This window comes from Chelonia mydas, chromosome 24 (assembly GCF_015237465.2).
Source record: "Chelonia mydas isolate rCheMyd1 chromosome 24, rCheMyd1.pri.v2, whole genome shotgun sequence".
NCBI lineage: Eukaryota > Metazoa > Chordata > Testudines > Cheloniidae > Chelonia > Chelonia mydas.
In genome coordinates, this window is record NC_051264.2 from 10,444,517 (window position 1) to 10,470,569 (window position 26,053).

General features: G+C 52.8%; 1 protein-coding gene across 5 annotated transcripts; it reads right to left on the reverse strand.

Annotated features, from left to right (window-relative positions):
* Positions 1 to 2,494: 2,494 nt before the first annotated feature.
* LOC102940399 (Fc receptor-like protein 3) lies at positions 2,495 to 25,793 on the reverse strand. 5 transcript variants are annotated; one of them, XM_037882853.2, is made up of 14 exons: positions 25,696 to 25,793; positions 23,858 to 23,872; positions 22,574 to 22,765; positions 20,842 to 21,108; positions 15,348 to 15,632; positions 13,791 to 14,078; positions 11,830 to 12,117; positions 11,135 to 11,437; positions 10,058 to 10,162; positions 9,600 to 9,627; positions 6,880 to 6,977; positions 5,982 to 6,050; positions 3,172 to 3,203; positions 2,495 to 3,062 (listed from the first exon to the last, which is right to left on the reverse strand). In XM_037882853.2, exons 1-14 carry the CDS (start codon positions 25,724 to 25,726, stop codon positions 2,931 to 2,933), a joined length of 2,133 nt encoding a protein of 710 aa, XP_037738781.1. In that variant the 5' UTR covers positions 25,727 to 25,793; the 3' UTR covers positions 2,495 to 2,930. The 5 variants fall into 5 exon arrangements, with proteins under 5 accessions (XP_037738781.1, XP_037738780.1, XP_037738782.1 ...); XM_037882852.2 differs by having other exon boundaries at positions 22,508 to 22,765; XM_043535470.1 differs by having other exon boundaries at positions 2,582 to 2,886; positions 22,508 to 22,765.
* Positions 25,794 to 26,053: the final 260 nt, after the last annotated feature.

Sequence of the window (26,053 nt, forward strand, 5' to 3'; positions counted from 1 at the left end):
CCTTAAATCAAAGCTGCAGAAGCTATCGGAAGCCTGCATCCCAAGAAAGGGGAAAAAATTCATAGGCAGGAGTTGTAGACCAAGCTGGATGAGCAAGCATCTAAGAGAGGTGATTAAGAAAAAGCAGAAAGCCTACAAGGAGTGGAAGATGGGAGGGATCAGCAAGGAAAGCTACCTTATTGAGGTCAGAATATGTAGGGATAAAGTGAGAAAGGCTAAAAGTCAAGTAGAGTTGGACCTTGCAAAGGGAATTAAAACCAATAGTAAAAGGTTCTATAGCCATATAAATAAGAAGAAAACAAAGAAAGAAGAAGTGGGACCGCTAAACACTGAGGATGGAATGGAGGTCAAGGATAATCTAGGCATGGCCCAATATCTAAACAAATATTTTGCCTCAGTCTTTAATAAGGCTAAAGAGGATCTTAGGGATAATGGTAGCATGACAAATGGGAATGAGGATATGGAGGTAGATATTACCATATCTGAGGTAGAAGCGAAACTCGAACAGCTTACTGGGACTAAATCGGGGGGCCCAGATAATCTTCATCCAAGAATATTAAAGGAATTGGCACTTGAAATTGCAAGCCCATTAGCAAGAATTTTTAATGAATCTGTAAACTCAGGGGTTGTACCGTATGACTGGAGAATTGCTAACATGGTTCCTATTTTTAAGAAGGGAAAAAAAAGTGATCTGGGAAACTACAGGCCTGTTAGTTTGATATCTGTAGTATGCAAGGTCTTGGAAAAAAATTTTAAGGAGAAAGTAGTTAAGGACATTGAAGTCAATGGTAAATGGGACAAAATACAACATGGTTTTACAAAAGGTAGATGGTGCCAAACCAACCTGATCTCCTTCTTTGAGAAAGTAACAGATTTTTTAGACAAAGGAAACGCAGTGGGTCTAGTTTACCTAGATTTCAGTAAGGCGTTTGATATGGTGCCACATGAGGAATTATTAGTTAAATTGGAAAAGATGGGGATCAATATGAAAATTGAAAGGTGGATAAGGAATTAGTTAACAGGGAGACTACAGCAGGTCACACTGAAAGTTGAACTGTCAGGCTGGAGGGAGGTTACCAGTGGAGTTCCTCAGGGATCAGTTTGGGGACCAATCTTATTTAATCTTTTTATTACTGACCTCAGCACAAAAAGTGGGAATGTGCTAATAAAGTTTGCGGATGATACAAAGCTGGGAGGTATTGCCAATTTGGAGAGAGACCGGGATATCCTACAGGAAGATTTGGATGACCTTGTAAACTGGAGTAATAGTAATAGGATGAAATTTAATAGTGAGAAGTGAAAGGTCATGCATTTAGGGATTAATAACAAGAATTTTAGTTATAAGCTGAGGACGCATCAATTAGAAGTAACGGAGGAGGAGAAGGACCTTGGAGTATTGGTTGATCACAGGATGACTATGAGCCGCCAATGTGATATGACCATGGAAAAAGCTAATGCGGTCTTGGGATGCATCAGGCGAGATATTTCCAGTAGAGATAAGGAGGTTTTAGCACTGGTGAGATCTCATCTGGAATACTGTGTGCAGTTCTGGTCTCCTATGTTTAAGAAGGATGAATTCAAACTGGAACAGGTACAGAGAAGGGCTACTAGGATGATCCGAGGAATGGAAAACCTGTCTTATGAAAGGAAACTCAAGGAGCTTGGCTTGTTTAGCCTAACTAAAAGAAGGTTGAGGGGAGATATGATTGCTCTCTATAAATATATGAGAGGGATAAATACCGGAGAGGCAGAGGAATTATTTAAGCTCAATACCAATGTGGACACAAGAACAAATGGATATAAACTGGTCATTGGGAAGTTTAGACTTGAAATTAGACGAATGTTTCTAACCATCAGAGGAGTGAAGTTCTGGAACAGCCTTCCAAGGGAAGCAGTGGGGGCAAAAGACCTATCTGGCTTCAAGATTAAACTCTATAAGTTTATGGAGGAGATGGTATGATGGGATAACATGATTTTGGCAATTAATTGATCTTTAAATATTCATGGTAAATAGGCCCAATGGCCTGTGATGGGATGTTAGATGGGGTGGGATCTGAGTTACTACAGAGAATTCTTTCCTGGGTATCTCGATGGTGAATCTTGCCCATATGCTCAGGGTTTAGCTGATTGCCATATTTGGGGCTGGGAAGGAATTTTCCTCCAGGGCAGATTGGAAGAGGCTTTTTCACCTTCCTCTGCAGCATGGGGCACGGGTCACTCTCCTGAGGATTCTCTGCTCCTTGAAATCTTTATAGCCAAGCAGGATGGAAAATCTCTCTCCCAGCTACAGGCTGCTGCAGTCCCCTAGTGAACAGACTTTCTCCCTGGGTATTACACTGACCCTGCTCTCTCCAGGATCAAGCCCTGGATGAGTTTCTATTCAGCATGTCCTTGCGCAGGGTCATGCCTGGCTGGGAAGCACTGAGCTAGGTGAGCAGGACAGGCAGAGGGCACTTCCCGCGGGTCAGTCCCTGGGGACAAGGGTTGTACATAAAGCCATTTTAATGAAAGACTCTCAAAGACAAACCATGTAGCAAATGCAACCTTTATTGGCGGCAGGGCGGACTAGCCCAATTGTCACAAGTCCCACTGGGTCAGATCCTCCATGCACAACAGCCAAGTCGGCAACCCCCTGGGATGGATACCTGAGAGGCACAGACCCATCACAGGGATAACAGAGATCAGGGCTGCTGCCCGGGCCCCTCAGCAAATCATCTGGTTGCGACGCCTCACTAGGCAGCAGCAGCACTAGGCAGACCCAGAGCATTTGCCTCCTTCTCTGCTCTGGCTTGTCAGTCCCAACGCAGAGGGCACCAGCCAGGGACAAGCTTCATTCCATGCCCTACATGCCAAGCAGGGGAGTGAAGGGTTAACGAGGCAGTCAGGCTCCCCGAGGCTGGGCCAGGGGATGGGCTGGGGTCTCTCGCAGGTCACAGGTGGGGAACATTTTCATAAATGTCATTGGCGGGTAGGGATCCCCCTTGTGGAGACCTCACTCCTGCGGCTGACTCCCAGGTGGGCTTGGGGTCCGCAAGCACAGAGTAGCTGACACAGTATTCCTCCTGGAAAGGGCACATGGACAGTGAGTGAGGTGACAGAGGCAGACAAAGGCCAGAGAGCAGCAGGGAGGGAGCAGCAGAACGGGGGGCGGGGGGGGGGTGTTGCACTTACGTTGTCCCTTGGCAGAGTTCCCTTGGGTTTATCTGCAAGAGGAACAGGAAGGGATCAGGACTAGGCATTAACTTTCACCCCTTGAGCCCCCATCACCAGCAGTCCAGCCCCTCAGTGACCAGCCCCAGCTGTGGGATGGGTGTGAGACACAAAACTGAGCTGCTCGGGATCCCAGGACTCTGCCCCCTGGCACTGGCCAGATCCCAGCCTGGGGAGTTACATCCACCGACATAAATGCTAAGCAGGGTGAACCTGTTCAAGATGTCAGAGCCCTGCACTGCCAGCCCACCACCTGCTTCTGGAACCAAGTTCTGAGCAAGCCTTTGAAGGGTCTCTAAAGCCAAAATCACTTTTCCCATTCTTCCCATCCATCCAGTGGTTCACAGTCATGCTGGAAGGGCATAATGAGTGGGATCCCACAGGGATCAGTTCTGGGTCTGGTTCTGTTCCATATCTTCATAAATGATTTAGATAATGGCATAGAGACTACTCTTATAAAGTTTGCAGATGATACCAAGCTGGGAGGGGTTGCAAGTGCTTTGGGGGATAGGATTAAACTTCAAACTGATCTGGACAAACTGGAGAAATGGTCTGAAGTAAATAGGATGAAATTCAATAAGGACAAATGCAAAGTACTCCACTTAGGAAAGAACAATCAGTTGCACACACACAAAATGGGAAATGACTGCCTAGGAAGGAGTGCTGCAGAAAGGGATCTGGGGGTTATAGTGGACCATAAGGTAAATATGAGTCAACAGTGTAAAGCTGTTGCAAAAAAAAGCAAACATCCTTCTGGGATGTATTAGCAGGAATGTTGTAAGCAAGACACGAGAAGTAATTCTTCCACTCTACTCCGCGATGATTAGGCCTCAACCGGAGTATTGTGTCCAGTTCTGGGCTCCACATTTCAGCAAAGATGTGGACAAATTGGAGAAAGTCCAGAGAAGGGCAACAAAAATGATTAAAGGTCTAGAAAACATGACCTATGAGGGAAGACTGAAAAAACTGGGTTTGTTTAGTCTGGAAAAGAGAAGACTGAGAGGGGACATGAGAACAGTTTTCAAGTATGTAAAAGATTGTCACAGGCGGAGGGAGAAAAATTGTTTTTCTTAAGCTCTGAGGACAGAACAAGAAGTAATGAGCTTAAATTGCAGCAAGGGAGGTTTAGGTTGGACATTAGGAAAAACTTCCAAATTGTCAGGGTGGTTAAGCACTGGAATAAATTGCCCCGGGAGGTTGTGGAATCTCCATCATTGGAGATTTTTAAGAGCAGGTTAGACAAACACCTGTCAAGGATGGTCTAGATAATACTTAGTCCTGCCATGAGTGCCCGGGACTCAACTAGATGACCTCTCAAGGGCCCTTCCAGCCCTATGATTCTATTCCTCATGTTTGCGTTTGCCTCGGTGCTTCTGGACTCTGATGGGAAATGGACACACAGGAGCCAAAACGCCAAAGGAAACACCACTCCCACAGTATTCCAGGCCTGAGCCGGATGCCAGGAGAGCCAGAAACCTCAGGAGAAATTTCCACCCAACAGATTCAGAAAAGCATCCCAATTCCAGCCCTTGAGATTCACCCAGCTCAGTATTTCCTGCTGGTTTAAAGGGACATGTTCAACTTGCAAATCACATTTATCTGCTGGTTTTGTAGTTATTACATTATGAGTAACACCTGAGATGACTGAAACTATAAGAAGTTAGTGTAGAGAAAATACTTTTTTCCATTTTTTGTGTTTATTTTATCATTTGACAGTGTGATACTCTGGCTACATGGGCTGTGTCCCCCCTACTAATGCCTGCTCCACACAGAGGACAAGAGCCTACTACTGCTACCAGCTTATGGACTTACTCTTTTAGGTCAAATGATAGAGGCCCATGCTTTTACTGCTAAAAGTCTCAGGTTCAAACTACACTGATGAGCCATGACTGGGGTTACTCAAACAGTAATTTCCTTGAACAATCAGTCAAGCACAGAAGAAAATGACTAACTGAGGAGACCCCCTTTAACATCAATAGGGGAGCACAGAATCCCTCTTCCTTTCGACTCGGGATGCACTGTCTAAAGGGGGCTCTCCCCCAAAACAGAATTGTTTGAAATTAGTCAATTTAAAAAAAATTCAAGTTGACAGCGTCCCTTTAAGTGACTCGGATGTGGTATTCCCCAGCTTCCTGTCTTTCACTGTCCTGCCCTGTCGCTGTGCCATTTACACAGCTAGCACTACTCCCAAGGGGATGGATTTCTAGGGTGGATTGAGAGAAGTGATCTGTATGGGTGAAATACACCCTGTGTTGCCTTTTAGGTTGTAAATGCGACTTGGGGTGCCCAAGCCGTGTGTGGAGGGAATTCCTCCCTCAAGGAACACATCCCTGCTGATCATCTGCTGTGTTCATTCTGCCCCTGTGCACACACAGACAGAAATCAGTGGCACAATCTAGACAACCAGATTCCAGGATTGTTTCTGTGTCACTCTGCAGCCTCGAGTGTCTGTTGAGTCAGAGTGAGGCCATGGAAACAGCTACAAGCAGGAGCAAGAGCTCTTTGTTCTTCAGGATTTCACCAGGGTAAAATCACTGCGAATTACAGTCTGTTACCATCCATTTTTCAGTTCTCAGCTACTTCAGGCTTTTAACACTTTACGAATTACACCTGTATAACTGCACGGGCTTTCACCTGGGACCAGTTAATTGGCCTGCAGAGTCGCAGAGCAAGTGAGTGAAACGTTAGCTGCATCTGCCTGTCTCATCCCTTACATCTCTATTAAATCCTTTGTTGCCTCTTGAGGCAAGACACCGTCTTGTTCCACTCACCCACACTTCTTTTCTTGATGTTGACAACTGTATACTCCACATCTCCACTCTCCGGCTTCAGGGGACACACTGTGAAAACAAAGCCACATCTCACGTATGCCTTGTGCCCCTAGAGCAAGTGCCTGCGCTAGGCACCATCTGCTCTTCCTGCAATTGCTATAGTGTGCCTGCTGCCCACTCCCGGAGGGCATCCCAGCAGCACGCCGACTTGCCACATTTCATTGGGATCCGACCAGGCTACAGCCACCTGGTGCCAGGTTGGAGCCAGCTCCCTGAAATGGTGCAAACTGTCTTCCCACCACAGCCCCATGCCAGGGATTGTGGGATAGGTACTCAGTGGGCGTTGCAATTGAAAGGATGGCATTAGTGGGGACGTGCAAAGGCTCAGCTTGACCCAGCATGGACACACTGAGCTGTTTGCACCCAAACGAGCTCAATTCCAAGGGGTCAGCTCAGTTCTCTGGCACTGAGGGTTCTCAGCCAGGGACGCGCTCATTGCTCACTGGATTGCGGGGCAGGGTCCCAGCTGGGAGGGATCGGGGCTCTGAGGGGCCTGGTATGGAAATGGAGACCCCAGCCTGGGGAAGGCAGAGAATCCTGCTCTAGTGCAGACAAGGCCAACAAGGCCCTGGTATTAACCACACACTGGTATTAACCGTGGCTCCCTTGGAACAGCGGCCGGGGTCACAGAGCCATGTCTGACCAGTGCCTCCCAGCGGGACCACAGGCTGTGTGGGACAACAGCAGAGACAGCTGCACAGCCACAGCACCAGGGCAGCTCTCCACAGCCTTGGCACCCAGTGCCCGTGCCTCGGGGCAGGGGCACCGCCTCCTCTCTCTGGTGTCGGCCACAAGTAGGCCTCCAGCAGCATCATGTCACCGGATTATTGCCCCTTACCATTGCCGTAAGATGGCTCCTCAGCATGGAGGCCCAAGCTCCCCAGTGGAGGAAGCCCCTGGCCAGGGGGTTCATGCTGGGCTGGGAGCCGTGTGTCCCTGGGTATAGGAAGACACAGTGAACACAGTGGAACAGGGCAGACATAGACCAGAGAGAGGAAGAGACGCACGAGATGGAGAAGGCACGAAAACGCAGAGGGCCAGAGCTCATACACACTGAGGGCAGGGCCAGGGGTGACAGGGCTGAGCGTAATGAGAATGCAGCCCTGAACATTTCCAGGGGAAGAGGGGGAGGGGAGAGGGGTCCTGCGGCTTTTGGGTCCTGGGCCCTCCCCATCCTATCACTAAATGTGACTGTTGTGTGAATCTAGTGTCAGAAATGCACCTGGCCCTCTGCGGCCACCCCATTCCTGGCAGGCAAAAACCCTGAATAAGCCCTGCCAACTGAGCCATGCCCCTTTCATAGAATCATAGAATCACAGAATATTAGGACTGGAAGAGACCTCAGGAAGTCATCTGGTCCAATCCCCTGCTCAAAGCAGGACCAACGCCAACTAACTTTGTAGAACCACATCCTTAATAAAGGCCTATTGGCGTTCTTGGCTCCTCCCCTGCTGGGATTCTCTGCTGTAGCCCCTTTTTTCTGGGACGGGGTCCTCTCCTGAGTGCCACAGGGTTCTGGGGATGGATGAACAGACATCAGCCTGCTGGCCTCTGCTCAGCCAGAGGCGCAGATTGTCTCGGAACAGGCAGAGAAGAGCTGTTTCCAAGCAATATGCTCCTGTGGAACCAGATATTTTGACTCCAAGACATAATCATAGAATCATAGAAGATCAGGGTTGGAAGAGACCTAAGGAGGTCATCCAGTCCAACCCCCTGCTCAAAGCAGGACCAACCCCAACTAAATCATCTCAGCCTGGGCTTTGTCAAGCCAAGCCTTAAAAACTCTAAGAATGGAGATTCCACCACCTTCCTAGGCAATCTACCAGACCACATGTTGTTGCTGCCCACCCTGTGACGAAGGTTACCGCTGGAAGCTGAGAACAGTGGAGAGGCTAGGAAAATCCAAGGAGCCAGCTTCAGTAATGAAAAACTGGTTCTTACATCGCATAACAAGCAGGCGGTGAGCGTGCTGTCTCCAACCACTGAACAAGTGGGGACCCAAATATTCAGGAGCAATCTGTCACTTTGATGCCTCCCCTTTTGCCTCAAGGTGAGTCAAGTTGTGCACAAAAATATCATAGAATCAGAAATGTCAGGCTGAAGGGACCTTGAGAGGTCAACTACAGTCCACCACCCTGAGGCAGGACTAAGGAAACTAGACCATCCCTGGTAAGCGCTTGTCCAACCTGTTCTTAAACCTCCCAGAGTTTAACTCCCCTTAGAGATAGAAAAGTTGTCCTCGTATCGAAGCCAAATTTCTCTTGCTGCAGATTAAGTCCATTACATCTTGTTCTGCCTTCAGTGGCCATGGAGAACAATTGACCACTGTCCTCTTTATAACAGCCCTTAACATATATGAAGACTGATCTTTTCGGTCTTCTTTTTTCAAGCCTATACATGCCTAGTTTTTCTAACCTTTCCTCATAGGCCAGGTTTCTTGCTGTCCTCTGAACTCTCTCAATTTGTCCATATCTTTCTTAAAGCATGGCACTCAAAATTGGACCCAGTACTTCAGCTGAGGCCTCGCCAGTGCTGAGTAAAGCGGGACAGTTACCTCGCGTGTTTTGCATGCAACACTCCTGTTAATACCTCCCGGAATGAGATTTGCCATTTTTGCAAGGCATCACACTGTTGACACATTCAATTTGTGATCCTCTACAACCCCCAGATGCTTTTCAGGAGTTCTACTGCCTAGCCAGTTATTCCCCAGCCCTGGAGCACCCACTGAGTCGGTGCCTATGTTGGCCAAGATGGTCAGGGTGCAACCCTATGCTCTGGATGTCCCTAGCCTCTGACTGTCAGAAGCTGGGACTGGACGATAGGGGGTGGATCACTCAATAACTGCCCTGTTCTATTCATTCCCTCTGGGGCACCTGGCATTGGCCACTGTCGGAAGACAGGATATTGGGCTAGAGGGGCCATTGGTCTGACCCAGTATGACCGTTTTTATATTCTATTGCTTCCCCCCATCCACTAGGCCAGTAACTCTGTCAAAGAAGGAAATTAGGTTGGTATGGCATGACTTGTTCTTGACAAATCCACATTGGCTATTACTTATTATCCTTTTGTCTTCTAAGTTCTTACAGATTGGTTGTTTAATCATTTGTTCCAGTATCTTTCCAGGTATCGAAGTTAGGCTGATAGGTTTATAATTCCCCGGGTCCTCTTTGCTCCCTCTTTTAAAGGTAGGTGCCATGTTTGCCTTTCTCTGCTGCCCTATCCCTTGTGTGTCCTTCTGCACCAGCACAGTGTGGCTGTAAAACGCTGCTGCTCTGATGTGATGGCACTTTACACCCACACTGCACTGGGATCAATGACCCACAAGGTGCAAGGCAAAGGAGAATCGGGCCCCAAAGCTTTCAGGTGGACGTGCTATATAGAGTCAGGTCCAGAGAGCCCACATAAAAAGGAGGGGAAGCAGCCAGGAGAGCCAAGAGCTGAAACCAATGGATCACTTAATAATTAAATCATGACCCATTTAAATCAAAGCAACACTGAACCCATCCTTTCCCCTGCCCCACACCCCAACATGCTTCACCCCGTCTGTGCCCGACTCACCTCTCCGGGGCACTGAAAACCATTCCTTCTGCAAAGCAAGTGAGAAAAAGATGCATTAATCTCTCCAGACGTGTCACCTTGGCCATCAGGTCTGGGTCACTCTCAGGGGGAGTGAATGCAAGGGAGGGGGCATAGGTGATTCATTACAGGAGACAAGACACCAAATGTGATGGAAGGGATCAGCCTTTTCCCATTCAGGAGCCTCCTGGGCTAAAGCTGTGGGATGGGTTTGGCAAAAGGCCTAAATTACAGCAGAGCAAGCGTGGGGACAAAGGTCTAGAATTCATGGTGTGAATTTGGCAGGAAGTTGGAATCTGCCCTGGCTCTGACCATTTCAAGCTCCCTTTCCCCGGGAGCGGCTGCATGGTCGAGACTCCCAGAGAAACTCAGAAACGGTCGTGAGTTTCCGAGCACCCGATGTATTGTGATAGCCGCACGCTGTGGAAGGAGCCACACACCTGCTTTCTTCCAGCACTTGAAGTAGAACACCAGAGCCGCAGTGACACCCATCAGGAACAGGAAGGAGACAGTCACAGGCACAGCCACCCGGGGGCTTGCGTGCTCTGGAGAAGACAAAGGGAACATGCCCAGATAAACACAGTGCTCCTGGAGAAGAGACTTCCCGACAGAAACCAACTGAGCCTGTTAAACCACACCTCTGCCAGTGACCACAGGGCGCAGGGCCCAGTCCAATGGGTCAGGCCTCAGACCGGGAGCCAGGCACTTGAGTTCTCTTCAATTCTGCCTCTGATTCACTGTGTGGCCTTGGGCAGGTCCTGTCCCCATTCTGTGCCTCAGTTTCCCCATCTATATAAATCATAGATTTCAAAGCCAGATGGGGCCTCTGTGATCGAGTCTGACTTCCTGTACAGCACAGACCCTTGAACCCCCCCAAAATAATTCCTGTTTGAACTAGAGCATGGGGCCAGTGACCATGATCTGCTCTTTGGGATCTAGCAAAGAGAAGCTCTGTTCTGGTCACTATTGTAAGGATCATCAGAGAGAACAGGGCCACCACCAGCAATCAGAGCCCTTCCATTTCTGGGTAAGGACTAAGGTGCAGGAGGCTCAGATTTTAATCTCTGCTTCTGTAGCTTTGGTTCTGGGTCAGATCCAAACCCAGCTTCCTTCCATTCCAGTGTAGCTGGAATCTCATGGGAACAGCTGATCTTGTGAGAGCTCTGCAGCCTGTGTCTAAGTCTGCACGAGGCAAGCCCATCTGGTTTTGGTGTCATTGTGATGGCCACCATCTTGGCCGACACACCAGGCTTTGGACTGGGAACCTCCAGAGCTGAGAGCAGGAGCTGCTACACCTTGAGCCAAGTCTCTTTAGCAGGGCTGTACTGGACCCAGCTCCTCTGTGGACCAGGCCCAGAGGGGACACGTAACACACACTGACCAGGGCGTTCCCCCTGGACGGGCAGCCCCGATGGGGTCTGGAATCTGAATTACGAACCTGAACGTGAACTGGACCTGACTCTAGATCCCAGCCTGGCCTCTCTCTCCCCTGTCCCTGAGCCACATTTTGCAGGTACCTTTCACGGTGATGGCCAGGATCTCGCTGGGGGCCTGGAAGACTCTCTGGGGGCTGAGCTGGTTGCTGGCAATGCACTGGTAATTCCCTCCATGGCCCAGCTGTACAGACCCGAAATGCAGCGTGTGCCCCACAGCCGTGGGCTGGCCAAGCCCCGAGACTGCAGCCAGCTCCTCAGCATTGTGAAGCCACTTGAACAGGGGGGCGGTGCCGGACTCCACCGAGCAGCTGAGATTCAGGCTTTCTCCAGCCATGACCTCTGGCCCCATGCGATCCGCGGCGATGGTGGCCCCGGACACGGGCACTGCAAGCACAAGGGAGACGGCCTGAGAGCAAGGCTGGGGGTGGAGAGATGCTCCGTCACAGACACACCAGAAAGGGGTAACCCAGGCTGGGCCACACAGCAGAGAAGAGGCTCCAGAGGTAGTGGTGTCTGGACCTTGTCAACCCAAGGGGGCTCCCTTACCACAATGTGGGGATCGAGAGCAGAGTCCCGCAGCCCAGCGAGCGGCCCATCCTGCCCACAACACAGAAGCACCAGGGCAGCACTGAGGAACCCCTACGTGTGGGAGGCAGGATGCTGCCATGTCCCGCTCCCCACAGTCACCACCGCAGCTCGTCCCACCATCACCCCGGTCTACAGGCAGAGATCCCGCCCTCCCACCACCCCAGAGAGAGCATGTGGAGCCGGCGTACCGAGCACAGAGAGGTGGAAGGAGGCGCTGCGCTGGGGGCCACTGGCCATGCCATTATCAGCCTCGCAGAAGTAGGTCCCAGAATCCCGCTCAGACGTCACATTCAGAGCGAGGGATCCCGGCCCCTGGGAATTGACCATCCTGTTCCCCAGAACAGCCCCCTCGTGATGAAACCGATAGAGGATGGGGGCCGAGCCGCGGGGTGACTCGCACCGGATCTCCACCACGTCCCCGATGGCGGCCCAGGCGCTGGCCGCGCTGACAGTCAGGCGAGGCAGGGACACTGGAACTGACAGAGAATCGGGGCAGGTCAGGGCTCAGCCTGTACCTCAGGTTGCTGAGAGGAGGGGCGGGGAATTCACTAGGATTAGGAGCTCTCTGGGCGAGAGCGTCTCCTGGCTCTGTGTCTGTGTAGTGCCCAGCGCCATGGGCCGGGGACCTGGCTGGGCTCCTTGGCACTGCCCTGTACAGATATCAGGTCATTCGAAGGGAAGGACCATCGTGTTCTGAGGACCTGGCGCTTCGGCCCATTTACTCCTCGTGTCACTGAGGCAGCAGGCTGCTCTAGGGTTGCCAACTTTCTAATCACACAAAACCAAACACCCAAGCCCTGCCCCTTCCCTGAGGCCCGCCCCGCCCCCCACCCCGCCCCTTCCCTGAGGTTCTGCCCCCCACTCACTACATTCCCCCTCCCTCAGTGGCTCGCTCTCCCCCACCCTCACTCACTTTCACTGGGCTGGGGCAGGGGGTTGGGGTGCAGAGGGACGTGAGGGCTCTATCTGGGGGTGTGGGCTCTGGTCTGGGGCTGAGGGGTTCAGGGTGTGGGAGGGGGCTGCAGGTTGAGGCAGGGGGTTGGGGTGCAGAGGGACGTGAGGGCTCCATATGGGGGTGCGGGCTCTGGGGTGGGGCCGGAGATGAGGGGTTTGGGGTGCAGGAGGGGACTCCAAGCTGGGGGTTGGGGCAGAGGGATTCAGAGTGTGGAGGAGGTCAGGGCTGTGGGCTAGGAGTGCAGGCTCTGGGGTGGGGCTGGGATGAGGGGGTTTGGGATGCAGGAGGGGGCTCCGGGTTTGATGGGGGCTCAGGACTGGGGCAGGGGGTTGGGGTGTGGGGCTGGGGCACAGGCTTCCCTCCGGTAGCTCCCAGTCAGCGGCGCCGCTGCGGGGGGCTAAGGCAGGCTTCCTGCCTGTCCTGATTCTGCGCTGTGCCCAGGAAGCAGCCAGCACGTCCAGTTCCCAGGCGGAGGTGTGGCAAGTGGCTCTGCACGCTGCTCTCGCCCACAGGCACTGCCCCCACGTCTCCCATTGGCTGCAGGTTCCCGCGGGAGTGCAGAGCCAGTGCTCAGGGCAGGGACAGCGTGCAGAGCCCGGTGCCCCTCCCGCCTAGGAGCCGGACCTGCTGGCGGGGGCGAAACGCGGAGGCCCAGCCAGGCCCAGCCACCTCCCCAGCGAGCTGCGATCCCACTGGGCACAAGCGTACCCCACACCCACCAGCTTGGCGCTCTGGCCCCTCTAGTGGTGTCTGGGCCTGCTACAGCCATGGCTGCCGAGCTGGGGCTTTCGCCTCAGGCAGGAGAGGCTTGCACATTTAGAGCCCAATCCCCAGTTCTCCCGGTTGCCAGCAGCCCACCCGAGGGCGCAGTGTAACATGCCCCATCTCTGCAGGGCGGGGAGGCTGGAAGTCGGCAGAGGTACCCCTCTGGGTGCGTGTGATGGGCCTCTCTGCCCTGTGGGGGAGTTTGACAAAAGTATTTCAACCAGCTCCATTCACAGCCTCATGCGGAGGCCACATCCCTCCCTAGGGCTTCCAGCTGCTACAGCCATGGGCCTCGCAGCAGGCCCAAGCCAGCACCAGTATCCCCCCAATGCCCCTCTGCTGACCTTATGCCTAAGGAGAGTCTCTCATGCTCACCGGGGCAGGGGTAAAGCCCCTGTCACCCCATCACTCAGCTGGGACCTGGCTCACCCTTCACAGCAACTTTCACCCCTGGGCTTGGTGCTGGGGCATTGCCGTTGGAGGCCATGCAGTAATACTCCCCCGTGTCGGTCTCCGTGGCTGCAGGAATCTCATAGACAAGCCTCTGTGAGACCTGAGTCTCTGTCCTCAGAGCCTGACTGGAGCCCTTCCGGTGCCAGGAGAAGGTGATTGGCCCCGTGCCCAGAGACACAGAGCAGTTCAGCACCAGCCTCTCCCCTTCCATCACCTGCCCCCCGAGGGGCTGGACCTCCATGGAGACTCGGGACACTGGGATTCCTGTGGGAGAGGGGGACAAAGGAGGGCAGGACGTGCTGCGGTGACCCAAGGGATGGGCTCGGTGCCATCTGGACAGATCAGCACTTCTGCCCCCAGGTAAGGATGGGGGTCCTGTGTGTAGAGCATTGATTTGGGGAGGGGACAGAATGCAGGGCCCAGGCCCACAACACTATGGGTCATGGGCCCACATGAAGTGTGTGGTAAATCTGCTCAGGTTTGCAAAGGCTAGTGTATATATTGCAAATGCTAGTGCAAAGGCTCGTCTTGAGCAGTGAAAGACAGTATATTCCTGAGGTACAAGGCTGGGAGCTGGGGGGATTTGGCTGGTGCCTTTCTCTGTGTGATTCATGAGTGGCTCTGGGAGCATTCATGCAATCTAGTTGGGTGCGGGGCTCCACATGTTGTTGTGCTGAGTGATCACAGCACCTGAAGGGGTTTGCTGCTTGTCACTAGCAAAGCATTGTGAGAGACAGCCTAGGCTGGAGAGTTAGGGGGCTCAGTGGTCCCACAGTTCCAGGCTGCACCCTGGGGATCCCGTCACAGAACCTGCAGCTGGGGGATAATCTGCCCTCGTAGCAGGACCCAGCCTGGTCGCTGATAGTCAAATCATCTTGAGCCGTGACACATGAGGGTTAATCTGCCTGCCAAAAACATGCCCAGATCCACTTTGCACCATCAGTCAGTCTAGGCTCTGCCGTGATCCTGCTCTCACTGTAGTAAGGGGAGTTTTTCCATTGACTCCAATGGGAGCAAAACCAGGCTCTTTATTTGGGTCAGTCCCACCTATCCCCTCAACTGGGTCAAAGTAGCAAATTAGAACAATCTAAGACAATGTCAACTGGCCCCTCTCCCTGAGGTCTCCAAGCCATTGCTTTGGCATCAAGTTCTCTGCCAAGATTTCATTGTATCCAGGGCCAGATTCTCACACGAGCTCAGCCCCCAGCATCCCCCACCCTGGTCGGGTTCTCCCACGAGCTGACGTGCTGTGCTCTTTTGGCCCTACGCGAGCAGAGCTGATTCAACTCCAGCCGCCGTTCCTGTGTCCTGGGGTCTGAAGCTCTATTTTGCATCATGGAATTTATCAGGGTCTTCTCTGCACCTCAAATTTCAGCCTGCAAATGCCACTGGACTGTGGCAGGGGCAGGTTGGCCCCGTGTGGGCTCAGAAGCCACAGAAAGCTCGGCATAGGTTCCATGTAGTTTTCTTTCCATCCCAGGTAGGTGGGAACCTTCAGAACCTGACCCCACCATCCCTGCCCCAGACACTCACGTTTAACAGCAATCTTTAACTTGGGACTCCATTTCCATACACTTGAGGTCACCGTCCGCACCACACAATGGTAATATCCTGAGTCCTGTAGCCCTGCCACTGGGATGTGGTAGTCAATGGAGCTCCTAGATCCTCCCAAGTCCCTGCTGTCTTTGTAGAAGAATCTCTGAAGCAATGTGTCCGATTTCTGGGGGTTGAGCTCTGTGACACACCTCAGGGTCACCGGGCTTCCTTCTGTGGGGTCACCTGAGCCTGCTGCCCTCAGCACTGGAGACGAAAACAACTCTAGAAGCAGATCAAACTTGGTCACCAGCAGTGTTCAACGCCAGAGCCCAGGGTAGGCTTTGGAAACTACTACAGACAGGGATCTACCCCCTGCCCATCCCTAAAATCTCCCATCACAATGAACCTGTTTCCCTGTGAGAGAACATTTCACTCTCATTTGGAGTCCTGATCCCCTGTAACAGCCCGTCATTGACTTCCTGTTGGTTTTTAAAGCCTCTCACCACATCAGAACAGGCCTCCTTGGAGGGACCTTCTCCTGCTTTATCTCCCATCGTGGCAGCTGGGAGCTCCAGAGATGGAACTGCTGATCCTGCAATGCTGGGCAAGGGGAGGTAGGGCCAGGACTCTGTGCAGATGGATGGGGAAGTCATGCCAGAGCAGGACCCCGGGCTGTTCTCTCTCCCTGTCAGCTCTCTGAGATTTGCGGGGGCTGGTTGTTTGTTGTGGTCTAAGGCTGGTTTCAGAGGTGGGGAGGGCAGGATTTCTGAGCCCACTTTGATATTTATTTATTGGCTCCCGTTATTTAATAAATAATGTTGTTTGCGTTTGAATGCATGTTTTGTTCTCTGTCTTCTGAGGCCCCCCTGAGGGAGACAGGTAGCAGGTGCCAGATGATCATTTGTGAGGAGTGGGAGGGAGAGCTCAGTGGTTTGAGCATTGACCTGCTAAACCCAGGGTTGTGAGTTCAATCCTTGAGGGGGCCATTTAGGGATCTGGGGCAAAAATTGGGGATTGGTCCTGCTTTCAGCTGTGGGTTGGACTAGATGACCTCCAGAGGTTCCTTCCAACCCTGAGATTCTATGAGGTCATTATTAGGTATTGTCTTTCATTGTAGGTTTATCCAACCCCACTTGCTTTGCTCTGTGTAGACATACAGATATTAAAATATTTCTCAAACATACATTGTTAGCAGCTATGGCTCTTGCTCCTTCTTTGCAGAGGTGGATTAGGGGTTTGTGGGGCCCTGGACCAGAGCAAGTGGGGGCCCCTCCCACCACTTCTGCCTGAAGTCACACTCCACCCCCACTCACCCCCCGGCACTCATGCTGGGGAGTGGGGTCGGGGCGTAGGGGCTTCCCCTGCTCCCCGGCAGGAGCACTGGTCGAGTGGGGGGAGCGGATCAGGGCATGGGCGCACCCATTTTTCCAGGGGCCCCCCAATTGGCCCAGGCCCCTGAGCATGGGCCCCGTTGGCCCAGTGGCTAATCTGCCACTGATTCTCTGCCCTTCTGTCTGCAGCAAGTAAGATTGTCACCACTCACCCTTATGCATATTCCAAAGCTTTAGCTTCCCCTCAGAGCTAAAGCCAATGAGAGTCAGTAGTCCCATCCCAACAGGTGGGACATCTTGTCTGGGGTGCATTAATTAGGCTAAAGTTAAAATACTCAGCTCCCAGGAAAGGAAGCTCTGATCTATGATAAGGAATCTTCCAACCAAACCAAAGACTCCCATCATTCACTTGTGGCTGACTCCCATCTCTTTCAGTCTAGCTAAGGAAACCCCCTGCCAGGCGACTGACAGGAATAACTACTCCTTTTCTCATGCAGAGTGCCCTCTGTCTCCTATGTGTGAACCAAGGGCCAAGAAGGAGGATGGAAGCTGTGGGAGTTAAATCAACTAGAGCCAACTGACTGGGAGACCCGGAAAACTGAAGGTCAAATGGGATAAACCCCCTGTTTCCCCAAGAAATCCAAACTACCCTGCCTTCACCTCCAGCCCCACTGCACATTTGTTTGCCTGATTTATCTCTGGATGAATAATCTGTCTTGTTCCTCTGATGCAATGTCTCATATTCAGCAGTCTCTCGTTGGAGTCTGTTGCTTCCAATGAAGTGAGCTGTAGCTCACAAAAGCTTATGCTCAAATACATTTGTTGGTCTCTAAGGTGCCACAAGTACTCCTTTTCTTTTTGCGAATACAGACTAACACGGCTGCTACTCTGAAACCTGTCATATCCAATGATAATCCCTGGAAGATGTGACGTGAAAGGTATTAGATACAATCGAAGAATGTCTGACCCGTGTCAATTGATTTAGAGGACTATAAGAGGTTGTTTGTTTCCTTTCTAATGGGTTGCTGCGCTCTAGAAGTGACAACTATTGTATAGCACAAGCAGAGACAGGAATGTTAAGAGGTATAAGCATGTAAAAGCGGGGAGCCCAGTCCATAGTCCAGGCTAATACTGAAATACAATCCATGGAAAGAATGAAACCTTCTGGCTAACAGGAGCATCGAAGAGACAAGGTGGGGGAGGTAATATCTCTTATTGGCTCAACTTCTGTTTTTGAGAGAGACAAGCTTTCGTGCTTACAATTCAGCGCACTAAATTCCCCAATAACAACTATGTGGGTGAAATGAGACAATCACAACACCAGGGGTGGGGAACCTTTTTTTTATCAGGGGCCACTGACCCACAGAAAAACTCAGTTGTGGGCCACATACAGCCCCGCGGGGGAGCACAGAGGCTTGGGGCTTCCCATAGGCTCCAGGGTGGGTCTAGAAATGAGGGATTCAGGGTGTGGGAAGGGGCTCCAGGCTGGGGCAAGGGGTTGGGGTGCAGGAGTGGGTGAGGGCTCCGGCTGGGGGTGCGGGCTCTGAGGTGGGGCTGGGAATGAGGGGTTTGGAGTGCAGGAGGGGGCTTAAGGCTGGGGTAGGGGGTTGGGGTATGGGAGGAGGTTCGAGGTGCTGGCTCCAGGAGGGAGTTTGGGTGCGGGAGGGGGCTCAGGGCTGGGGCAGGGAGTTCGGGCTGCGGGCTCCGGCCATGCGGCACTTACCTCAAGTGGCTCCCAGCCGGCGGTGCAGTGGGGCTCCAGGAAGCAGATGGCATGTCCGGTCTGTAGGCAGAGGCACGGCCAGGCGGCCGCCCCCGCAGCTCCATTGGCTGCAGTTCCCGGCCAAAGGGAGTTGCAGAACCAGCGCTGAGGGCAGGGGCAGCACGCGGAGCTTCCCTGATCACCCCTTTGCCTTGGGGCCACAGGGACATGGTGGCTGCTTCCAGGAGCTTGCCACAGGCCAGAGACTTGCCACAGGCCAGATGAAATTAAGCAGTGGGCCAGATCCAGCCCACGGGCTGTAGGTTCCCCACCCCTGCACTACGCTCTCAAATGAACTCACACAGAAACATGACAGAAGACAAAAAAGCCCCATCACCTGTGGGTGAACACTTTTCACAGAATGATCACTGCATATCTGACCTCTCAGTCCTTGTCCCCAAAGGAAACCTGCACAACACCTTCAAAAGATGAGCCTGGAAACTTCAATTCAGAACTTTGCTAGACACTAAAAATCATGGACTGATAGAGACACTGGATTTATGGCTTATTACAAGAATCTACAACACCCTAACCTCCCCCCTACAGTTTCCTCCCCCTATGAAGGGAGGGGTGTTAACTGGCCACTTCCCCTTGAATGGTCCTTTGAAATGTGTTAATTCTTGATGTTAGACAATCTGTCCCACCTTGTATTTAGCTGTGACACTTTCGGTACCTTTCCCAGACCTGGCGAAGAGCTCTGTGTGGTTCGAAAGCTTGTCTTTCTCACCAAGAGAAATTTGTCCAATAAAAGCAACTATTTCACCACACTCCTTGTCTCTCTAATATCCTGGAGGGAACAACAAGGCTCCACTGCATCGGAGCATCCAAGAAATTTGTCATGTCCCACCACCATCTGCTGGATACTGATGGAAGCAGCTGAAAAATGGAGAGCTGAAATCTGAGTGCCTGTTTACCAGGGCCAGATAGAAATAAGAGGGGCTATACTCTGTGAGCACATGTGGACCTCAGAGCTTTGCTAAACCCCCATGTGGGAAAGACTCTCTCCCCTCTCCCACACATCATGGTCACAGCATGAAGCAGATTTGACTGAACCTAACAATAAGCTGCTGAATCCAGAAGTGTGACCCGACGCCCAGACCAGCTGGGTGGAACAGACTCTCCCCTATGTCAGGGTTACCGGGGTCAGGAGAAGTGGTGAGATTTCATTTCAAATATTGTGTTTCTCCTGCTATTCTTGAATATGACAAACTGCAGATTAGCTGGTTGAGTCTGCGTTCTTTAGTGAGCCCTCACTAACTAATGCCATGCGCAGGGGTCTCTGACCTAAGCCCAGGCAAACTGGCCTAAGAGAGATTTAAAACAGTACCTTTACGCAATCGCTTTTGGTATTTTAAATTTGTGCCTTTCACACCAAACTATTTAACTAGCAGGGGCCACACGCTGAGCCTTATAAGTGCCTTCGAGACAAGCGCACCCTTCCTCCTTGGAGAAATCCTGGAAGTGTGAGAAATGTATCAGAGGGACTAAAGAACTGATGAATGTAAATAAATGTAATAAGAAATTTCGGTGATCTGTGCTCTTCCTCGGTACACCTGCTGAGCCTCAATGCTAGTCTATGACAGTTGTAAGAGTGTATTGGTGTGTTCAGTGCATGCCTAGAACACTGGTTGTGTGTACACTTGACTGGTGCCGTGTTAATGGTAGACTGGTGTGGTCCGGAGTGAATTAATAAACTGTTGATTGGTTAAGAATAACCAAGTGACCTGTTCTGAGAAATACTGGCCCAGGTAAAAGCTGACCTGAAAAGAACCTAGCATTACAATGAGTAAGCTAAGCGCTCATGGGACTCTGTAGAAGGGGTTATCCTGTTTAGGTTCCATTCCAATACTGGCTACAGATCTTATCACATTGGCAAATCGAGTCTGTTAGATCTCAGCTTTAAAATCAAACCGGCACCTCAGCACATTCCTAAAATGGATCCATTTTACGCTGACGCCCGTCCCTGCCTGCTGCGCTGTAACGCTCCTGCTCCTACAGCTAGAAATAAAGGGCCCGATTCTGACCTCACTTACCCCTGGGGATGTCATTTGTAGCAGCCAGTGCAGCTACGCGAATGTCAAAGCAAGGGGAGACCAGATTTAGGACTAAAGTCACTTGGCCAAATTATGATTCTCCTAATGGCAGCTAGGTAAAGGCAAAGCCTTCCCCACCAAGGAAGCTGGGGCAGGACGTTCCACTGCTTATTGTGTGAAGAAAGAGGTGCCGGGCTCAAGCAATAGTGACGGCGTCCTCTGCACCACATGACCTCGCACACACTGTACGTGCGAGGTCACACCTTGCACCACTGACAGAAGATGCACCAGGCTCAGCTCTGAGTATGTCCTGTGTGCTGGAACTGCCCCCTCTGCCCAGCCCCCCACTCACAAAAATTCCTCACCTTGGACAGAAATAAACACCGCAGGAGAAATTTCTTCAGTAATCATTAATATAGTTTTCATTGATCCTGTGCAGTGATATTTGCCACTGTCACTTGTCCTTGCTTGTTTGATGGACAGCTCTGAGTTCACATAGGGTGGAGTAACGAATGTTTCGTTTCTGTAATATTTTATCCCAGATACCTTTGCTCCCTTCCATCCGTAGCACCTCAGGTGCAGTGGGTCCCCTTCGAACACAGCATAGTAAGGGGCCTGGAGAATCAGCCACTCTGAAAGAGAGACACCGAGAGCCAATGGCGGGTTACTGCATGGCCCAACAGGGCCCGTGCCCAGGGGCCCCAGCCAATTTGGGGCCCGCAGAAAAATCTCCCCCTGCCATGGCCATGGGGCTGGAGGAGCTCTTGCTGCCCGCCGTGGCCCCAAGGCACAGAACTTCTCCAGTCTCGGGGCCGCAGGGTTGGGGGGAAATGAGGGGTGGGCGGAGGGGTGGAAAGGAGCAAGCAGGGGGAGGCGCCATGGGGGAAGGGTGGAATGGGACAGGGCCATGGGCGGAATGGGTGGGGGCTGCAGGGCGAAGGGACAAAGCTGGGCTGGGTGTGGAATGGGGGCAGGGCCATGGCAGAAGGGGCTGGGCCACGGCTCCAGCACCGGGCTCCTCCCCCCCACTTGCTCCAGCCCAGGGCTCCAGGAGACCTTAATCCGCCTCTGCTGAGAGCAGGAGCTCCAGGAGATCACGGCACCAGGGAACTCAGTGCGCTCAGTTCTGCAGGCTGTGGGCTGCAAGTCACACTCACCCTTTGCGGGGAGGGAGAGAGAGAGTCAGGCAAAAAAGTTCCCCAGGCCGCAGGTAAAAGTGAACCACAAGAAAATCCTTTCTAGCCAAGAGAAAGACAGACATTAAGTTGCCCTGGTAAGGAGGGGCAGGCGAGCCAAAGAACCGCAAGAGGGGTGAGTCCAGGCTGAGCGAGGGGGAGGCAGGAGACAGGGTCAGGGCTCTGGAGAGAGAGCTCGGGAGGGAAACAGCATCAGAGGAGGTGGGATAGCAGTTCCCAGAGGGGGAAGGAGGGGGCTGTGCCCGCTGGCCTGCAGCGTGGAATTTGGGAGCAAACCCAGGTTCTATTGACTGATCCCCCACCACAGCCCAAGCCAGGAGCAGCCTCCCCAGGCTGCAGGGACGGGAGCATGCCTGCCCCACTGCTGCTCCGGCTCCAGTGAGCTGGGGGCAGGTGCCCCAAGGCCTTTCTCCTGCAGCCAGGGGGACCTCCAAGTAGGGTGTGACCACCCGTCCCTTATTTTAAGGAACACCCCTTGACCATTTGAATTATTAAATTGAAGCTTACGACAATTGCACTGTATTCCGGAGGGCAGGAGAAATGTACACATGGGAGAACAACATGCTCTGCTAAGGGAAATGGTGTTTTCTTAAATTGTCCCTTATTTTTCATGTGGTTTTCCCTAATTTCCATCCAGTAAAAGTGGCCACCTGACCTGCAGGCTAGATCTCTGCCAGACCCCAAGTGGAGCTGTGGGCAGGTAGCTGGCAGCATCTCCCTCCGCTCACTGCTTCAGGAGCTGGGTTTGCCCCACTGCAGAGTGGGCAGCAGCTCCACAGGGCCCCACAGATCAGAGCAGAGCAGAAAGGCTCCGACCTGCTGTTACGTGACTCACTTTCAGAAATGGTCAGCAGAACGGGGTCGCTTTGCCCGGAGCCAGGAGCCTTGCACTGGTATCTACCTGCATCACTCATCTTTGTCTTTTCAATTCTGAAGCTGTTTTTTACTGTGTTTCTGAATGACTTGTCGTTGTGATACCATGAGAAACTCCGTCCAGGAGAGCGGGATGTGCTGCACGTCAGAGTAACGCTCTGCCCCCTAAACACTGTGCTCCATGGAGGGTTAAGGGTCAGCGTGGCCTTTTGTGCAGTCGCTGTAGGGCCGGCAGAGAGGGAGGAGACAACAGGACAGAGCTGACCTCAGGGTAAAGGAGGAGATGAGCCCCATGGCCTCAGCACGGGAGGCTGGAGCCAGGGAACTGCGCAGGGGTACGCTCTAGGCTGGGATTGCCAAAGGGGTTAGGCACCTGACTGCCTGGGCAGTGCCCCTGGTTATCAAGTATTGTTTAGCACTGGGCAGAGGGCGATGTTACGGTAGTGCCTCATGGCATCCAAGTCCTGTTTAGCATTAGGGGGTAGTGGGATAATGTCCCAATGGTGCCCCCTTGGTACCCAGGTGCTGTCTAGTACTAGGGGCAGTAGGATAGTGTCACAGCAGCACCCCCAGTACCCAGGTATTGTCAGGTACTATGGAGCAGTGGGGTAATGTCACAGCAGCCCCCCATACCCAGGTAGTGTCTGGTGATAGGGGGCAGTGGGGTAATGTCACAGCAGACCCCGTAGCCGGGTACTGTCTGGTGGTAGGGGGCAGTGGGGTAATGTCACAGCAGACCCCATAGCCGGGTATTGTCTGGTGATAGGGGGCAGTGGGGTAATGTCACAGCAGACCCCATAGCCGGGTACTGTCTGGTGATAGAAGGCATTGGGGTAATGTCACAGCAGACCCCATAGCCGGGTACTGTCTGGTGATAGAAGGCAGTGGGGTAATGTCACAGCAGACCCCATAGCCGGGTATTGTCTGGTGATAGAAGGCAGTGGGGTAATGTCACAGCAGACCCCATAGCCGGGTACTGTCTGGTGATAGAGGGCAGTGGGGTAATGTCACAGCAGACCCCGTAGCCGGGTACTGTCTGGTGATAGGGGGCAGTGGGGTAATGTCACAGCAGACCCCGTAGCCGGGTACTGTCTGGTGATAGGGGGCAGTGGGGTAATGTCACGGCAGCCCCAGTACCCGGGTACTGTCTGGTGATAGGGGGCAGTGGGGTAATGTCCCAGCAGCACCTCCTGGTACCCAGGTGCTGTCTAGTATTAGAGAGCAGGGGCAGCACCCCTGGTACCTGCACGTTAGGGGTTGGGGCCCCTGCAGTTTATGTTAGCAGGAATATTCAGAGATGAGCAGGACTCACCAGCTAGGCCAAGGGCTGCAAAAGAAATGAGAAGGAGTGAGGCTTAGTGCAGTCTGTTTCCCGCAACACCAGCGCGGGGGCTGTTATGGGAAGTCCTCTGGCCTGTGTCAAGCAGCTGCTCAGATGCGGGGATCACTGAGGTCCCTTCTCGCATCACAATCTAGGGAGGGAGCCTGCTCCCCAGGCGGTCAGAGCCCTCACCTCCCCTGTACATGGGGACGTGGAGCCCACCCGGGCCAGGGGCTCCTCCAAGGCCTCCTGTAGAGTCTGGGGGAGCGCGGGGAAGAGAGCCCAGGCATCCAGACTCCTAGAGCTGCACCATCGGGGCTAAGCACAGACCAGATCCCGGCTGGGATGGGCTCAGGGTGAGTCCATGGACTCGGAGCGCTGCCGGGCCTGCGCCCGGTTCGTCACACATGAGACACCTGCTGGCAGCACATCCCAGCTACCCCAGCAGCTCACCCGCCCCACCCCACTGTGCCCGGCCCCACTGCCTCACTGGCACTGGCCATGGCATATCCCTCTGTAGGACCAAGATCCCTCCCGGTACCAGAGCCCACCTCTCTTCATTCCCCAGAGTGTGAAGATCTCAGATCTCAATTGGAGGATTGGGCCAAAAGAAATCTGATGAGGTTCAATAAGGATAAGTGCAGGGTCCTGCACTTAGGACGGAAGAATCCAATGCACCGCTACAGACTAGGGACCAAATGGCTAGGCAGCAGTTCTGCGGAAAATGACCTAGGGGTGACAGTGGACGAGAAGCTGGATATGAGTCAGCAGTGTGCCCTTGTTGCCAAGAAGGCCAATGGCATTTTGGGATGTATAAGTAGGGGCATAGCGAGCAGATCGAGGGACGTGATCGTTCCCCTCTATTCGACACTGGTGAGGCCTCATCTGGAGTACTGTGTCCAGTTTTGGGCCCCACACTACAAGAAGGATGTGGATAAATTGGAGAGAGTCCAGCGAAGGGCAACAAAAATGATTAGGGGTCTAGAGCACATGACTTATGAGGAGAGGCTGAGGGAGCTGGGATTGTTTAGTCTGCAGAAGAGAAGAATGAGGGGGGATTTGATAGCTGCTTTCAACTACCTGAAAGGGGGTTCCAAAGAGGATGGCTCTAGACTGTTCTCAATGGTAGCAGATGACAGAACGAGGAGTAATGGTCTCAAATTGCAATGGGGGAGGTTTAGATTGGATATTAGGAAAAACTTTTTCACTAAGAGGGTGGTGAAACACTGGAATTCGTTACCTAGGGAGGTGGTAGAATCTCCTTCCTTAGAAGTTTTTAAGGTCAGGCTTGACAAAGCCCTGGCTGGGATGATTTAACTGGGAATTGGTCCTGCTTCGAGCAGGGGGTTGGACTAGATGACCTTCTGGGGTCCCTTCCAACCCTAATATTCTATGATTCTATGAAGCCAGCAAACCCAGGGGAGCCCACACTGAGCTGGGCAGGACACATGCTGCTCCCCTGGCGTCCCCAGCTCTGCGGCTCGGTGAATGGGGCTGATGTCTCGCCTTCTCTCGGACAGTGAAATGTCTTCCCTGGCCGTCACCAAACCTCATACGCACAGCTAAAATGGCCCATTCCTTGGCACTATCTGCCCCCTTGGGGCTGTCTGCAGACTGGCCAGGGCCTGAATGGGCCATGGAGACTGAGTCCCCCTCTCTGTTCCCGCAGCAGGGGGAATCCCTCTGAATCTCACTAAACTCCTCTGGGACAGCTGCTCCCCCGTGCAGCCTGCATGGGCTGTCAGCGCCCTGGGACTGCAGTACAATCACCCAGCCCTCCTGCCCACCCCCATGGCCCCCCAACACCCAGCCCCCCAGTCCCTACTCACCCAGCACAAGCAGCTCTGCCCTCCCCAGCATCCTGGACGCTGTGAAAGGAGCCGACCCACACACCCACTGCAGCAAAACATGCTCCCCTTTGCATAACCTCTCTGCTGGGGAAAGGGGAAGGAAGCGGCTTTCCCTTTCGCACAAGGGCTGCTCCACTTCTGCTGCCTCAGGGGCTGCACCTTTCGCCCAGCTAGGGTGACCAGATGTCCTGATTTAATAGGGACAGTCCCGATATTTGGGGCTTTTGCTTATATGGGCACTTATTACCCCCCACCCCCGATATAGGCACCTGTTATCCCCCAGCCCCGATATAGGCACTATTACCCCCCACCGCCATCCTGATTTTTCACACTTGGT